Below are 16919 nucleotides of genomic sequence, written 5' to 3' on the forward strand. Positions count from 1 at the left end.
AGAGAGTGAGAGGGGGTAGAGAGAGTGAGAGGGGGCAGAGAGAGAGAGACGGGCAGAGAGAGAGAGACGGGCAGAGAGAGTGAGAGGGGGCAGAGAGAGAGAGGGGGCAGAGAGAGAGAGAGGGGGCAGAGAGAGAGAGGGGGCAGAGAGAGTGAGATGGGGCAGAGAGAGAGAGAGGGGGCAGAGAGAGAGAGAGGGGGCAGAGAGAGAGATGGGGCAGAGAGAGAGAGAGGGGGCAGAGAGAGAGAGGGGGGGCAGAGAGAGAGAGAGGGGGCAGAGAGAGAGATGGGGCAGAGAGAGAGAGAGGGGGCAGAGAGAGAGATGGGGCAGAGAGAGAGAGAGGGGGCAGAGAGAGAGAGAGAGAGGGGGCAGAGAGAGAGAGGGGGGGCAGAGAGAGAGAGAGGGGGCAGAGAGAGAGATGGGGCAGAGAGAGAGAGAGGGGGCAGAGAGAGTGAGAGGGGGCAGAGAGAGAGAGAGAGGGGGCAGAGAGAGAGAGAGGGGGCAGAGAGAGAGACGGGTAGAGGAGAGAGAGAGGGGGGCAGAGAGAGAGATGGGGCAGAGAGAGAGAGAGAGGGGGGCTGAGAGAGAGAGACGGAGAGGGAGGGAGAGGGGAGGAGAGAGAGGGGAAAAAGTTAAGGGGGAAAAAAAACCTTTGGATCCCACAAATAAAACAGCTGCTAATTATTTAACATCCTTTGCAGTCCCAGCAAATCTTTTTAGTCTGTAGAACGACCTAAAGATGGATCCCAGTCCAAAACGTTGCTTATCCAAGTTCTCCAGCGATGCTGCCTGACCCGCTGAGTTATCTCAGCACTCTGTGCCTTTTTTTGCAAACCAGCATCTGCAGTTCCTTGTGTATGTATATTTGATTCTGGCTCGTCACACAGGTAAGTGATCCGGATTGTCCTGAGAGGAGGGAGGGAGGATCAGGTTAGTCACAGTCTGATAAATAATTAACAATCTGATCTGTACATCTGGACTGTTCCAGTCTCAACCTTCGAGCGCACAGTGGGAGGAGAGGCACATTTGGCAAGATCGCTCCTGACATTTCTTTCTGCCCCTCTCTGGACCATGGCCCACTCGACCGACCAAGTCTACTACTCAACTCTGGACACCTACCAGGTAAGGGACGGGCGGCACGGCGGTAAAGTCGGTGCCTCGCGGCGCCAGGGACCCGGGTTCCATCCCGACTACGGGCGCTGCCTGCCCGGAGTTTGTACGTTCTCCCCGTGACCTGCGTGGGGTTTCCCCGGGTGCGCCGTTTTCCTCCCGCACTCCAAAGGCGTGGGGGTTTTTTGTAGGCTAGTTTGGCTTTGGTAAAAATCGTAAATTGTCCCCTAGTGTGTGTGTGTGTGTGTGTGTGTGTGTGTGTGTGTGTGTGTGTGTGTGTGTGTGTGTGTGTGTGTGTGTGTGTGTGTGTGTGTGTGTGTGTGTGTGTGTGTGTGTGTGTGTGTGTGTGTGTGTGTGTGTGTGTGTGTGTGTGTAGGATAGTGTTAGTGTGCGGGGATCGCTGGTCGGCGCGGACTCGGTGGGCAGAAGGGCCTGTTTCCGCGCTGTTTCTAAATGCAAAACCCAGCGTGGAGAGGGAACTTTTGCAACTTTGCTGGTGTCAAAACATGGCGGCTCTGGTTTACTGCCTAGGTGAAGTCTGCTATGTGACTTTACCGGGTTGTCTGCAAAACTAAAGCAGTTCACTGTAACTGGGGACATGTGGCAATAAAGTATAATTGAATTCCTGGGATGGCAGGACTTTCATATGAAGAAAGACTGGATAGACTCGGCTTGTACTCGCTGGAATTTAGATGATTGAGAGGGGATCTTATAGAAACTTACAAAATTCTTAAGGGGTTGGACAGGCTAGATGCAGGAAGACTGTTCCCGATGTTGGGGAAGTCCAGAACAAGGGGTCACAGTTTAAGGATAAGGGGGAAGTCTTTTAGGACCGAGATGAGAAAGTTTTTTTTCACACAGAGAGTGGTGAATCTGTGGAATTCTCTGCCACAGAAGGTAGTTGAGGCCAGTTCATTGGCTATATTTAAGAGGGAGTTAGATGTGGCCCTTGTGGCTAAAGGGATCAGGGGGTATGGAGAGAAGGCAGGTACGGGATACTGAGTTGGATGATCAGCCATGATCATATTGAATGGCGGTGCAGGCTCGAAGGGCCAAATGACCTACTCCTGCACCTATTTTCTATGTTTCTATGTTTCTATGAATCATTGAACGATACCTCCTTCAACCTGAGGTATTTATTCACAAAATGCTGGAGTAACTCAGCAGGTCGGGCAGCATCTCAGGAGAGAAGGAATGGGTGACGTTTCGGGTCGAGACCCTTCTTCAGACCGAACTATCTCCTCCAACCTGTGCTAACTGGGTGCAAGACATTGTAAAACTCTGCGCACTCCTGTTTAAAGGGGGCTTTCAATTTTCGGAGACCCACGCTGTCCACTAAATAAAAGACAGTTGTAGTCGGAGTGACGTTAGAGTTTCCCAGAAAAAGTTTCCTCATAACAAATCAAAATAGGACGTACAGGGTAAATGGTAGGGAATTGAGGAATGCAGTGGAACAGAGGGATCTGGGAATAACTGTGCATTGTTCCCTGAAGGTGGAATCTCATGTGGATAGGGTGGTGAAGAAGGCGTTTGGTATGCTTGCCTTTATAAATCAGAGCATCGAGTATAGAAGTTGGGATGTAATGTTGAAATTGTACAGGGCATTGGTGAGGCCGAATCTGGAGTATGGTGTGCAGTTCTGGTCGCCAAATTATAGGAAGGATGTCGACAAAATGGAGAGGGTACAGAGGAGATTTACTAGAATGTTGCCTGGGTTTCAGCACTTAAGCTACAGAGAGAGGTTGAACAGGTTGGGTCTTTATTCTTTGGAGCGTAGAAGGTTGAGGGGGGACTTGATAGAGGTTTTTAAAATTTTGAGAGGGACGGACAGAGTTGACGTGGGTAGGCTTTTCCCTTTGAGAGTGGGGAAGATTCCAACAAGGGGACATAGCTTTAGAATTGAGGGACAAAAGTTTAGGGGTAACATGAGGGGTAACTTCTTTACTCAGAGGGTGGTGGCTGTATGGAATGGGCTTCCGGTGGAAGTGGTGGAGGCTGGCTCGATTTTATTATTTAAGAGTAAATTGGATAGGTATATGGATAGGAGGGGATTGGAGGGGATTGGAGGGTTATGGTCTGAGAGCAGGTAGATGAGACTAGGTCAGGGAGAGTGGTCGGCGTGGACTGGTAGGGCCGAATGGGCCTGTTTCCGTGCTGTAGTTGTTATATGGTTATATGGTTATATGGTTATAAGTGCGCTTGCATTGACCGCGCCAAAGTCAAGATGGTTGGAAAATTTTAAATTCCCAGAGTCGATATCACCAACAACTTCTCCCTGACCACCCATATTGAAGCAACAACCAAGAATGCTAACACCAACACCTTGACTTCCTCAGAAGGCTGAGGATGTTCGGCAGGTCCCCCTACAACCCTCACCAGCTTCTACAGATGCGCCACAGAAAGCATTTCATCGGGATGCATCACAGCTTGGTTTAGGAACAGCTCCATCCACGACCCGCAAGAAATCGCAGAGACTTGTGGACGCAGCCCAGACCATCACACACACAAACCAACCTCCCTTCCATCGACTCCATCTGCACCTCACGCTGCCTCGGCAAGGCCAGCAGCACAATCAAGGGCCAGTCTCGCCCCGACCTCTCCCTCTTCTCCCCTCTCCCATCGGGCAAAAGGTACAGAAGTGTGAAAACGCACACCTCCAGATTCAGGGACAGTTTCTTCCCAGCTGTTATCAGGCAACTGAACCATCCTACCACAACCAGAGAGCAGTGCTGAACTACTATCTACCTCATTGGAGACCCTCGGACTATCCTTGATCGGACTTTGCTGGCTTTACCTTGCACTATTCACATCATGTATCTGTACGCTGTAAATGGCTCGATTGTAATCATGTATAGTCATTCGGTTGACTGGTCAGCCCGCAACAAAAGCTTTTCACTGTACCTCGGTACACGTGACAATAAACTAAACGGATGAGATAACAGATAAATTGGAAACGAGGAACTGCGTTACTGTACCAGGCCATGATGTACCTGTACAACTCCTCTCCCCCGCTGTCGAGGGGGTAGACTGATCCCCCCACCCCCCACCCCCCTCAAATCTTTGCACAATCCCAATCCTTTCCATTCGCCACTTTCATTTCATATTTCGTGTATTGTGTGTTTTTATGACTGTGGGCAGATCAATTTCCCTCCTGGGATACATCATCTGTGGATTATCTGTGGCATTCCCAGCCTCAGAAGGCAGTGGAGGCCAATTCTCTGGATGCTTTCAAGATATGGGGAGAAGCCAGGAACAGGTTACTGGTTGTGGATGTTCAGCCATGATCACATTGAATGGCGGTGCTGCCTCGAAGGGCCGAAAGGCCCTCTCCTGCACCTATTTTCTATGTTTCTATCTTGTCCACGCCGACCAACATGCCCCACCTACACTAGTCCCACAATAGACAATAGACAATAGGTGCAGGAGGAGGCCATTCGGCCGATCGAGCCAGCACCGCCATTCAATGTGATCATGGCTGATCATTCTCAATCAGTACCCTGTTCCTGCCTTCTCCCCATACTCCCTGACTCCGCTATCCTTAAGAGCTCTATCCAGCTCTCTTTTGAATGCATTCAGAGAATTGGCCTCCACTGCCTTCTGAGGCAGAGAATTCCACAGATTCACAACTCTCTGACTGAAAAAGTTCTTCCTCATCTCAGTTCTAAATGGCCTACCCCTTATTCTTAAACTGTGGCCCCTTGTTCTGGATTCCCCCAACATTGGGAACATGTTTCCTGCCTCTAACGTGTCCAACCCCCTAATAATCTTATACGTTTCGATAAGATCCCCTCTCATCCTTCTAAATTCCAGTGTATACAAGCCTGCGTTTGGCCCATATCCCTCGAAACGTGTCCTATCCATGGACCTGTCTAAATGTTTCTTAAAGGTTGGGATAGTCCCTGCCTCAACTACCTCCTCCGGCAGCTCGTTCCACACGCCCACCACCCTTTGTGTGTGTAAAAAAAAAAAATTGTCCTCAGGTTCCTATTAAAACTTTCCCCATCACCTTAAACCACACCTCACAAGTCGAAACCTTACCCGCTACAACCTTTGATGATATTTTCCGACACTTGCCACTTGCTTGTGTTGCTCGAGGCATCGCCACCTTATTCAGGTAGAATATCAAATTCTGTTCATTAGTTAATTGCTCGTCCCAAACCTATCAGTTTAACAGTTCATCATTTATTAACAGTCCACCCAAGCTGTGTGCTGATCCTGTTCTTCACTCATTAATTCATTTTGGGCCAACATGTTGCGAACCTGTGACCCTTCCATTTTGTCTGCTCGGTTGGTTACACAATCAAGCGTCCCTCACGGACTCTTACACACCAAACGCAGACTGGGCGACCGTTTTGCCAAACGCCTTCGCTCAGCCCGCCTGGACCTACCTGATCTCCTGGTTGCCAAACACTTAAATTCCCCCTTCCATTCCCACACTGACCTTTCTGTCCAAGGCCTCCTCCATTGTCAGAGTGAGGCTAATCGCAAATTGGAGGAACAGCACCTCATATTTCGCTTGGGCAGCTGACAGCCCAGTGGTATTGATTTCTCTAACTTCAAGAAACCCTGGCATATTCTCTCTCCCCCTCTCCCCCTCTCCCCCTCTCCCCCTCTCCCCCTCTCCCCCTCTCCCCCTCTCCCCCTCTCCCCCTCTCCCCCTCTCCCCCTCTCCCCCCTCTCTCCCTCTCTCCCCCTCCCCCTTCCCCCTCTCTTTTTCTCTCTCTTTTTCTCTCTCTTTTTCTCTCTCTTTTTCTCTCTCTTTTTCTCTCTCTCTTTTTCTCTCTCTTTTTCTCTCTCTCTTTCTCTCCTTTTTCTCCCTCTCCCTCTCCCTCTCCCTCTCCCTCTCCCTCTCCCTCTCCCTCTCCCTCTCCCTCTCCCTCTCCCTCTCCCTCTCCCTCTCCCTCTCCCCTCTCCCTCTCCCTCTCCCTCTCCCTCTCCCCCCCCCTCCCCCAACTGGCATGTTGGCCGGTGTGTATCGCTGTATGACTTCATGACTCTGAGGTAGATAGTAGTTCAGCACCGCTCTCTGGTTGTGGTAGGACGGTTCAGTTGCCTGATAACAGCCGGGAAGAAACTGCCCCTGAATCTGGATTTCACACTTCTGTACCTCTTGCCCGATGGGAGAGGGGAGAAGTGGCCGGGGTGAGACTGGTCCTTGATGATGCTGCTGGCCTTGCCGAGGCAGCGTGAGGTGTAGATGGAGTCGGTGGAAGGGAGGTTGGTTTGTGCGTGTGATGGTCTGGGCTGCGCCCACAATTTCTCGCGGTCTTGGCGCAGTTGGGAGAGCTGCTGCCTCACAGCCCGAGACTCGGGTTCGATCCTGACCACGGGTGCGGAGTTTGCCGAATGGCCTAATTCTGTTCCTATAACATATGAACTTTTAAACGCAGTGCAGCAGTGGGAGGGGCGGGAGCCTATCGTTATCTATCTACTAAAACTCTCTTGTTTGTTTGTCTGTTTGTTCCTGAACTACAGCCAAAACTGTACACGATAGCGTGACAACTTTCGGCCCACCTTACTCACCGTCATCCCTTGGTGCTAATGGAAGAAGTTTCATTGAAATCGGTGTTGTATTTTAAAAGTTATTCACATTTTAAAGTTTAAATATATCTCCCAGGGAGGGAGGGTGGAGGGGGAAGAGGTGGGGAGGGAGAGGGGGAGGGGAAGAAGGGAGAGGGGGGGAGACGGTGCCGTACCAATGCAGGAGAGGTTTGGGCCCAACGGGTCCACTTAGAAACATAGAAACATAGAAAATAGGTGCAGGAGTAGGCCATTCGGCCCTTCGAGCCTGTACGCACCGCCATTCAATATGATCATGGCTGATCATCCAGCTCAGTATCCCGTACCTGCCTTCTCTCCATACCCCCTGATCCCTTTAGCCACAAGGGCCACATCTAACTCCCTCTTAAATATAGCCAATGAACTGGCCTCAACTACCTTCTGTGGCAGAGAATTCCACAGACTCACCACTCTCTGTGTGAAGAAATGTTTTCTCATCTCGGTCCTAAAAGACTTCCCCCTTATCCTTAAGCTGTGACCCCTGGTTCTGGACTTCCCCAACATCGGGAACAATCTTCCCGCATCTAGCCTCTCCAACCCCTTAAGAATTTTATATGTTTCTATAAGATCCCCCCTCAGTCTTCTAAATTCCAGCGAGTAAATTCCAGCGAGTTACTTGGTCTAGTAACATCATAACGTTCTCGTTCTTGTGTCTCAAATCCAAATACCTTTTGTTACGGCACCATTGCAGTTTGCTTGGGTTCACTAAAGGGCTTGAAGCGTTTACTTTAGTTTACAGATAGAGAAATAAAGCGTGGAATCAGGCCCTTCGGCCCACCGAGTCCGTGCCGACTAGCGATCACCCCATAGACTAACACGATCCTACACACACACACACACACACACACACACACACACACGGGATAATTTACAATCCCCATCCTACCCACACAAGGTATCATTTACATTTACACCAAGCCAATTTGCCTGCGAACCAGCACGTCTTTGGAGCGCGGGAGGAAACCGGAGAAACCAGGAGAAAACCCACGCGGGCCAGGGGGAGAACTGGGAGTCCACATCACAGAGGATCTGACATGGACAACACACATTGCCGCACTGGTGGGTAAGGCAAGGCAGCGCCTTTACCACCTCAGACAGCTGAGGAAATTCAGAGTGTCTCTGAGGATCCTTCAGTGCTTCTACTCTGAGCCTGTAGAGAGCATCCTGTCCGGCAACATCACAGTCTGGTTTGGGAACAGCTCTGCCCAGGACAGGAAGGCCCTGCGGAGAGTAGTGCGTTCGGCAGAACGCACCATGGGAACTACACTCGCCCCCCTGCAGGACCTATACATCAGGAGGTGCAGATCCAGAGCCAGCAACATTATGGGGGGCCCCTACCACCCCAGCAACGGACTGTTCCAGCTGCTACGGTCAGGCAAACGCCTCCGCTGTCACGCTGTGAAAACGGAGAGGATGAGACGGAGTATCTTCCCACAGGCCATCAGGACTGTTAACTATTATAACTCCACTTTTTTCTGTATTAATTTTAATTTATATGCTGTAATTGTAAATATTTTTTTTGCACAATCGGCAGGCGTTCCCACTTTCATTTCACTGCACATCGTGCGTGTGTACGTGACAAATAAACGTGACTTGACTTGACTTGACTCCGCACAGACGGCGCCCGTAGTCGGGATGGAACCCGGGTCTCCGGCGCTGTGAGGCAGCAGCTCGACCCGCTGCACTGCTTGGATGCAGACTGGTGCTGCCTGCCAGTGTTTGATCGCAGGTGTGCAGAGATCGGCCGCCTAACCCAGGTCCTTGTGTTTGATTGCAGAATATCATGGAACACTTCAATCCTGGGCTGCAGAACCTGGTGGTGCTCGGCAGCAACTTTGTCAAGGCCTTCCGAAGTAAGTATTGAACCGAGGAGAGGTTTGCTGGGAACGTTTAATTTTGACGATTGTTGGGATTGTGAATGATAACTTTAATTGCGAATTTTAAAACTGAGGTGAGAAAAAACAAACTTTTTCACCCAGAGAGAGTTGTGAATTTGTGGAATTCTCTGCCGCAGAGGGCAGTGGAGGCCGATTCACTGGATGGATTTAAAAGAGAGTTAGGCAGAGCTCCAGGGGCTAGCGGAATCAAGGGATATGGGGGAGAAGGCAGGCAAGGGTTACTGATTGTGGACGATCAGCCATGATCACAATGAATGGCGGTGCGTACAGACTCGAAGGGCCGAATGGCCTCCTCCTGCACCTATTTTCGATGTTTCTATTTTCTATGTAACTGAATAGACAATAGACAATAGGTGCAGGAGGAGGCCATTCGGCCCTTCGAGCCAGAACCGCCATTCAATGTGAATAGATTTATTGAAGTTTAGACAAGCTTCGCAGGTCACAATGCAACCGAACCAGTGCAACACTCCCCCTCTTCCATCTCTCCTTGCCCCCCCCCCCCTCGTCCCAGTACCCCCACCTGGATATCCCAAATGCACCATATTTCTACTTACCTCCCCCCACCCCCTCCATCCCTTCTACCGAAATGTTTATATATATTCCTACCTCTAGCTTCACATTTTCACTACTCTTCTATCCTTGAATGAATGAATTCAATTCAGCACGGTGGCGCGGCGGTAGATTTGCTGCCTTACAGCGAATGCAGCGAATGGAGTCCCGCGTCCGATCCCGAGTGCGGGCGCCGTCTGTACGGAGTTTGTACGTTCTCCCCCGTGACCTGCGTGGGCTTTCTCCCCGAGATCTTCGGTTTCCTCCCACGCTCCAAAGACGTGTGCAGGTAAAATTGGCTCGGTAAATGTAAAAATTGTCCCTAGTGGGCGTGGGATAGTGTTAGTGTGCGGGGATCGCTGGTCGGCGCGGACCCGTTGGGCCGAAAGGGCCTGTTTCAGCGCTGTGCCTCTAAACCAAAACTAGATATTAATACTTTACTCTCACAATGTGTCACGGAATTCTTTGCTTGAACACCCAAGGTATGTAGATAGTCGCCATTGTTCTCTCCCCTCCCCCTCTCGGCGGTCCCCACAATCCAGGTCCCCCATTGTTCTCCCCCCCCCCCCCCCCATCAGGTCCTCCATTGTTCTCCCCCCCTCCCCCTCTCGGCGGTCCCCACAATCCAGGTCCCCCATTGTTCTCCCCCCCCCCCCCCCATCAGGTCCTCCATTGTTCTCCCCCCCCCCCCGGCAGGTCCTCCATTGTTCTCCCCCTCCCCCACTCGGCGGTCCCCACACTCCATGTCCCCCATTGTTCTTCCCCCCCCCCCCCCCCCCGCAGGTCCTCCATTGTTCTCCCCCCCTCCCCCTCTCGGCGGTCCCCACACTCCAGGTCCTTCATTGTTCTCCCCCCCCCCCCCCCTCATGGTGGTCCCCTCCGTCCCCGTCCCCCCGCGGGGTCTTCCTTCGTTCCTTCCCCTGGCAGCGGCGTCCTCACTTCCACGCGGTTGGTTCATCGTCGTCCGTCGGTCTGCGCCATTATCAGCCGCTGCACCGACCTCGCCGCCGGGTCCTCTCCGGACGCCCATGTGGCGCCGACCGCGGCCCCAGCCGTGGACTCCGTCGGCCCCCGGGCTCCGGCCCGCGAGGCCCTGGCCTCGGCCCTGCCGGGAGGCTTCATCTCTCAGGCTTCTTGCCCGTCCATCTCTACCATTTGTCCACCCTTTTCTATTTAATTCACCTCAGAGATACAGCGCGGAAACAGGCCCTTCGGCCCACCGAGGCTGATCCCCGCACACTAACACTATCCTACACACACTGGGGACAACTCTTACATTTACACCAAGCCAATTAACCTGGAAACCCGCACGTCTTTGGAGTGTGGGAGGAAACCGAAGATCTCGGGGAAAACCCACGCGGGTCACGGGGGGAACGTACAAACTCTGTACAGACAGCACCCGCAGTCGGGATCGAACCCGGGTTTCCGGCGCTGCGAGGCAGCAACTCTACCCCTGCGCCATCTTGCCACACTTCTCCAGAGATGCTGCCTGACCCGCTGAGTTACTCCAGTATTGCGTGTCTGTAAATAGGTTGATCAAAGTGTGCTTGGCAGCAAGGTCACTGTGACCTCACAAGCCGGAATTGCTTATCAAAAGATCGCGTCAAGCACAGCTGCATAATCCAGCAATAAAATCACTCTTGGGCTCGGAGCAAAGATCATTGTCACTGCAAGACATATGGAACGAAAGTTTACAACACATACATCAATGCTCGTTAAACACTAGACACTCATTAATACAATTTAAAATATTACACAGACTACATTATTCGAAGACAAAATTAAACAGGATCTTCCCAAGAATCTCTCCTATTTGTGATAAATGTCGATTTCAAGAAGCCAATTTAACTCACACTTTTGTGACTTGTACAAATATACCAAATTTTTGGATCGATATTTAAAAAATCATTTCCAAAGTTATCGATAACCAACTGGATTTAGATCCAAAATGAATGATTTTAGGATTATCAGAACACATTACAAACTTTACGCTAAGCCAGAGACACTTTCTTGACTACAGTTTAATAACTGCGAAAAAATTAATACTTACGTTTTGGAAAAAAACAGTAACCCCCACAATTAAAATGTGGATTATGGAAATGACCGAGACCTTGCATTTAGAAAGAATAAGGTTTGCCTTAATTGACAAACCAGATCTATTTTTTAAATATGGTCTCCATTTATTGAATTTTTAAAAAAGTGAATGGGTTTGTCACAAAACTAAAATGTAAAACTAAAGTTAAAACTTGAGTTTAGGGTTGGATGTACAACTATAATAATAATAATAATAATGTATTACATTTATATAGCGCTTTTCATACACTCAAAGACGCTTTACAGGGATTTAAAGAACGTAGGGAAGTGAATAAATAGATAGATAAATAAGTAAACGAACAGAGAAAGGAGACAGAAGGTGAGGTGACCTTCAGTGGTTGAAGGCAGTGCTGAACAGGTGAGACTTCAGCGATGTTTTGAATGTGGTGAGTGAGGAGGAGTCTCTGACGGTTTGGGGTAGTGAGTTCCATAGGGTGGGAGCAGCGATGGAGAAAGCCCTGTCCCCCCAGGATCTGAGTTTGGTCCGGATGGGGGGGGGATAGGAGATTGGCAGCAGCAGAGCGGAGGGTGCAGGTGGGAGTGTGCCTGTGGAGGAGGTCGGTCAGGTAGGATGGGGCCAGGTTATGGAGGGCTTTGTAGGTCATGAGGAGGATTTTGTACTGGATTCTCTGGGGGATGGGGAGCCAGTGGAGTTTGTAAAGGACGGGGGTGATGAGGTCACGGATCGGGGTGTGTGTGAGTAGACTATACTCACTAACTCCCGGATCTATCACCATAATCTTTATGTTTGTAATTCTCTTTTTTCTTTGCTTTCTCTCTATTAGTTTGTAGTCTTTTTTTTCCAGTCTCTTTTCATCTTTATTTTTCCTTTAAAAATTTAAAATTGAAGCTATGTAAGAACTCTATAACCAGTTTCTCGTTTATTATTATTTGTACATGTGCTTTGAAAATTTTTAAATTAAAAATTTAAAAAAAAGAAATGCCATTGTTTAGTTTGGCTCAGAGATACAACGCAGAAACAGGCCCTTCGGCCCACCGGGTCTGTGCTGACCAACATCTCTACATCATTCTCCACATCGGCGAGACCAAACGCAGGCTCGGCGATCGCTTCGCTCAACACCTTCGCTCAGTCCGCCTTAACCAACCTGATCTCCCGGTGGCTGAGCACTTCAACTACCCCTCCCACTCCCAGTCCGACCTTTCTGTCATGGGCCTCCTCCAGTGCCATAGTGAGGCCCACCGGAAATTGGAGGAACAGCACCTCGTATTTCGCCTGGGCAGCTTGCAGCCCAGCGGTAGGAACATTGACTTCTCCAACTTTAGCTAGTTCCTTTGTCCCTCTCTTCCCCCCCCCATTCCCAGATCTCCCTCTATCTTCCTGTCTCCACCTATATCCTTCCTTTGTTACGCCCCCCTGACATCAGTCTGAAGAAGGGTCTCGACCCGAAACGTCACCCATTCCCTCTCTCCTGAGATGCTGCCTGACCCGCTGAGTTACTCCAGCATTTTGTGTCTATCTTGAGTGCGGGAGGAAACCGGAGCCACTGGAGAAAACCCACACGGTCACACTGGAGAACGTGCAAATCTCTAAGCCTGTTTCCACGCTGCATCTCTAAACTCCCCCTTCTCCCCTCTCCCATCGGGCAAAAGGCGTAGAAGTGTGCAAACGCACACCTCCAGATTCAGGGACGGTTTCTTCCCGGCTGTTATCAGGTAACTGAACCGTCCTACCACAACCAGAGAGCAGTGCTGAACTACTGTCTACCTCATTGGTGACCCTCGGACTATCCACGATCGGACTTTGCTGGCTTTACCTTGCACTGAACGCTATTCCCTAATCACGTATCTGTACTGTAAATACACTGTGAACGGCTCGATTGTAATCGTGTGTTGTCTTTCCGCTGACGTGATAGCACGCAACAAAAAAGCTTTTCACTGTACCAATAGACAATAGGTGCAGGAGGAGGCCATTCGGCCCTTCGAGCCAGCACCGCCATTCAATGTGATCGTGGCCGATCATTCTCAATCAGTACCCCGACCCTGCCTTCTCCCCATACCCCCTGACTCCGCTATCCTTAAGAGCTCCATCTAGCTCTCTCTTGAATGCATTCAGAGAATCGGCCTCCGCTGCCTTCTGAGGCAGAGAATTCCACCGATTCGCAACTCTCTGACTGAAAAAGTTTTCCCTCAGAAACGTTGTCGGTACACGTGACAATAAACCAAGCTGGAACTAGACCAGACTGGGAAACTAAACACTGACATGCGTCTCTCTCTCTCTCTCTCCAGCATTGACCCTGGCAGCCAACTCGTATTTCGTTGCAGTCGGGAAGTTCGGTGAGCGGGCATTGAGGACAACCACATCGCAGATACTGGGTAAGTGACCTTCACCCTCACCATGAACAGCGAAAGCCCTGGATCAAGTGGGCGCGGAGACGATGTTTCCACTGGTGGGAGAGAGTCTCGGGCCGGTGGGCACGGCCTCAGAATTAAAGGACGTTTTTCTTTTGGAAAGGAGATGAGGAGGAATTGCTTTAGTCAGAGGGTGGTGAATCTGTGGAATTCTTTGCCACAGAAGGCTGTGGAGGCCAAGTCAGTGAATGTTTTTAGGGGGAGGGGAGGGTGGGTGAGCGGGCAGGCACGGAGGAGAGGGGACGGTGAGTTCGGCGGTCCAGGTTTTTTGGTGAAGTGGCCCTCCATCAGCCTGAGAATCGCGTGGATCAGAAACATAGACAATAGGTGCAGGAGGAGGCCATTCGGCCATTCGAGCCAGCACCGCCATTCAATATGATCATGGCTGATCATTCTCAATCAGTACCCCGTTCCTGCCTTCTCCCCATACCCCCTGACTCCGCTATCCTTAAGAGCTCTATCCAGCTCTCTCTTGAATGCATTCAGAGAATTGGCCCCCACTGCCTTCTGAGGCAGAGAATTCCACAGATTCACAACTCTCTGACTGAAAAAGTTTTTCCTCATCTCAGTTCTAAATGGCCTACCCCTTATTCTTAAACTGTGGCCCCTTGTTCTGGACTCCCCCAACATTGGGAACATGCTCTAACGTGTCCAACCACTTAATAATCATACACGTTTCGATAAGATCTCCTCTCATCCTTCTAAATCCCAGTGTATACAAGCCTAGTCGCTCCAGTCTTTCAACGGACTTGGAGGGCCGAAAAGGCCTGTTTCCGGCTGTATGTATATGATATGATATGATATGATAAGGGCGGTCCCGTACGGGACAAACTAACTTAGCCCAAAATGTGGGATGTCCCGGCTAATAAGGGACAGTTGGCCACCCTATGTCTAACCTGACATTTTGACCCCTTGTTGCCCAGGTCAGATCCTATTGCAGATCTCCGACACACAGAGGGAGCTCAACAACGACCTGGAACTAATTGTAAGTACTTCCTTCCTGTCGTTCTGTCCCGATTCCCGGCCGGCTAATTTGCCGATCAACCTTCACTGATCAATGTCTTTGGTAAAATGGAAAAAAAATATCCCATGATATTGTCGGAGAAACTTGGAACTGCAGGTGCTGGTATACTGAAAAGAGGAAGAAAAAAAAAAGACTCATAGCGCTGGAGTAACCAAGCGGGTCAGGCAGCGCCTCTGGAGAAAATGGCATGGCGGCGTTTCGGGTCGGGACCCTTCGTCAGTCTGAGTCAGAAGAACAGTCTCGACCCAAATCTATGTTCTCCGCAGATGCTGCCTGACCCATTGTGTTACTCCAGCACTCTGTGAAACGTCACCTATCCATATTCTCCACAGATGCTGCCTGACCCGCTGTGATACTCCAGCACTCTGTGAAACGTCACCCATCCACGTTCTCCAGAGATGCTGCCTGACCCGCTGAGTTACTCCAGCACTCTGTGAAACGTCACCTATCCATTTTCTCCAGGGATGCTGCCTGACCCGCTGAGTTACTCCAGCACTCTGTGTCTTTTCTTGGATATTGTTGTCTTGGAAGTTAAAGAAATTGTGTGGGATTTCGCCAATGTAAAGGGATCTACATCCCTGAACAACATTCCCCGTGTATCGGAAATAGAAAAGCCTAGCGTGCCTTTACACCGTGCCTTTCTTGACTCTAACGTGGTGAAGAGGGTAGGAAGGAACTAGGGTTGCCAACTGTCCCGTATTAGCCTTGACATCCCATATTTTGGGCTAAATTGGTTTGTCCCGTATGGGACCGCCCTTGTCCCATTTTAGGCCTGGGGGGGCGTTGTAGGCCCGGGCAGTGTAGGCCCGAGCGCCGCCTAACGGAGGTTGCTTAGCAACTCACTTCCCGGCCCGGGTGGTCGCCATTGGCGGAGCGGGAGCACGTGACCGCTGGCTGGGCGAGGTCACGTGGGGCGCGGGGTGATGATGTCACCTTGTCTGTTTTTTGTGTCTGTATAGCATGGGTAATCTGTACATGAAACACTCCTTACACGTTTGCTGGGATGAATCTAGTCTTAACTCTGTCACGCAGTGGCGCCTCCTAAAGTTGTTCCCTCACAGCTCCGGAGACTTGGGTTCAATCCTAACCTCCGCTGCTGTCTCCGTGAGGTTTGCATGTTCTCCCAGTGACTACATGGGTTTCAATACTTCAACAGCTCAATGTTCACTTTTTTTTAACACACATACTGTACCGAGCGCGATGCAGTGAAGAATGTTTTGTCTTGAGCACAATCCAGTTCCAGTTTTGCTTCCCACACGCCAGGGGCAATTTACAGAGGACCAATTATCCTACAAACCTGCACGGCTTTGGAGTGTGGGAGGAAACCGGAGCGCCCGGAGAAAACCCACGCAGGTCACGGGGAGAACGTGCAAACTCCGTGCAGACAGCACCCGTAGTCAGGATTGAACCCGGGTCTCTGGCGCTGTGAGGCAGCAACTCTACCGCTGCGCCACCGTGCCACCCCTTGGACAGTGAAGGTCCATGACCCAGGAAGATTTTCCAGTTACTAGGGTGGCACGGTGGCGCAGCGGTAAAGTTGCTGCCTCACGGCGCCAGAGACCCGGGTTCGATCCTGACCACGGGTGCTGTCTGTACAGAGTTTGTACGTTCTCCCCGTGACCCGCGTGGGTTTTCTCCGGGTGCTCCGGTTTCCTCCCACACTCCAAATGAAGTCCAGGTTTGTGGGTTAATTGGCTTGGTATCAATGTAGAATGAAAAAAATGTCCCTGGTGTGTGTAGGACAGTGCTAGTGTGCGGGGATCGCTGGGCGGCACGGACCCGGTGGGCCGAAGGGCCTGTTTCCGCGCTGTGTCTCTGAACTAAACCGCTGTTTAATTTCACAGTTTCGAAGGTTTAACGACGAGCTGCTACGGGAAATGGAGCGCAATTCGCAACTGGACGTGGATTATATAACTGTGAGTCAGCGTTCATCGTCCGTCTGCTTCAGTCTCGGGAGACAACGAGAACACATTTCGGCTGCTGTCTGTGTGGAGTTTGCATGTTCTCCCTGTGGCTGCAAAATCGCTGGTGATCACTGGTCGGCACGGACTCGGTGGGCCGAAGGGCCTGTTTTCGCGCTGCATCTCTAAACTAAACTAAACAGAAACTGATAAATGCACAAAAGGACACAGAGTGACGTTTCACAGAGTGACAATAGACAATAGGTGCAGGAGGAGGCCATTCGGCCCTTCGAGCCAGCACCGCCATTCAATGTGATCATGGCTGATCATTCTCAATCAGTACCCCGTTCCTGCCTTCTCCCCATACCCCCTGACTCCGCTATCCTTAAGAGCTCTATCCAGCTCTCTCTTGAA

The 16919-nt window shown here is 50.7% G+C and overlaps 1 protein-coding gene across 1 annotated transcript in view; it reads left to right on the forward strand.

Moving 5' to 3' along the window:
- Positions 1-740: 740 nt before the first annotated feature.
- LOC144611545 (BAR/IMD domain-containing adapter protein 2-like 2) overlaps positions 741-16919 on the forward strand; it is a 45897-nt gene continuing 29718 nt past the window's right edge. Inside the window, exons 1-6 of the mRNA XM_078430692.1 lie at positions 741-887; positions 989-1122; positions 8447-8522; positions 13458-13544; positions 14504-14565; positions 16449-16520. Of these exons, the coding sequence (XP_078286818.1) occupies positions 1072-1122; positions 8447-8522; positions 13458-13544; positions 14504-14565; positions 16449-16520 (348 nt within the window). The 5' untranslated portion in view covers positions 741-887; positions 989-1071. The remainder of the gene's footprint in view (positions 888-988; positions 1123-8446; positions 8523-13457; positions 13545-14503; positions 14566-16448; positions 16521-16919) is intronic.

Source organism: Rhinoraja longicauda, chromosome 40 (genome assembly GCF_053455715.1).
Source record: "Rhinoraja longicauda isolate Sanriku21f chromosome 40, sRhiLon1.1, whole genome shotgun sequence".
Taxonomy (NCBI): Eukaryota; Metazoa; Chordata; class Chondrichthyes; order Rajiformes; family Arhynchobatidae; genus Rhinoraja; species Rhinoraja longicauda.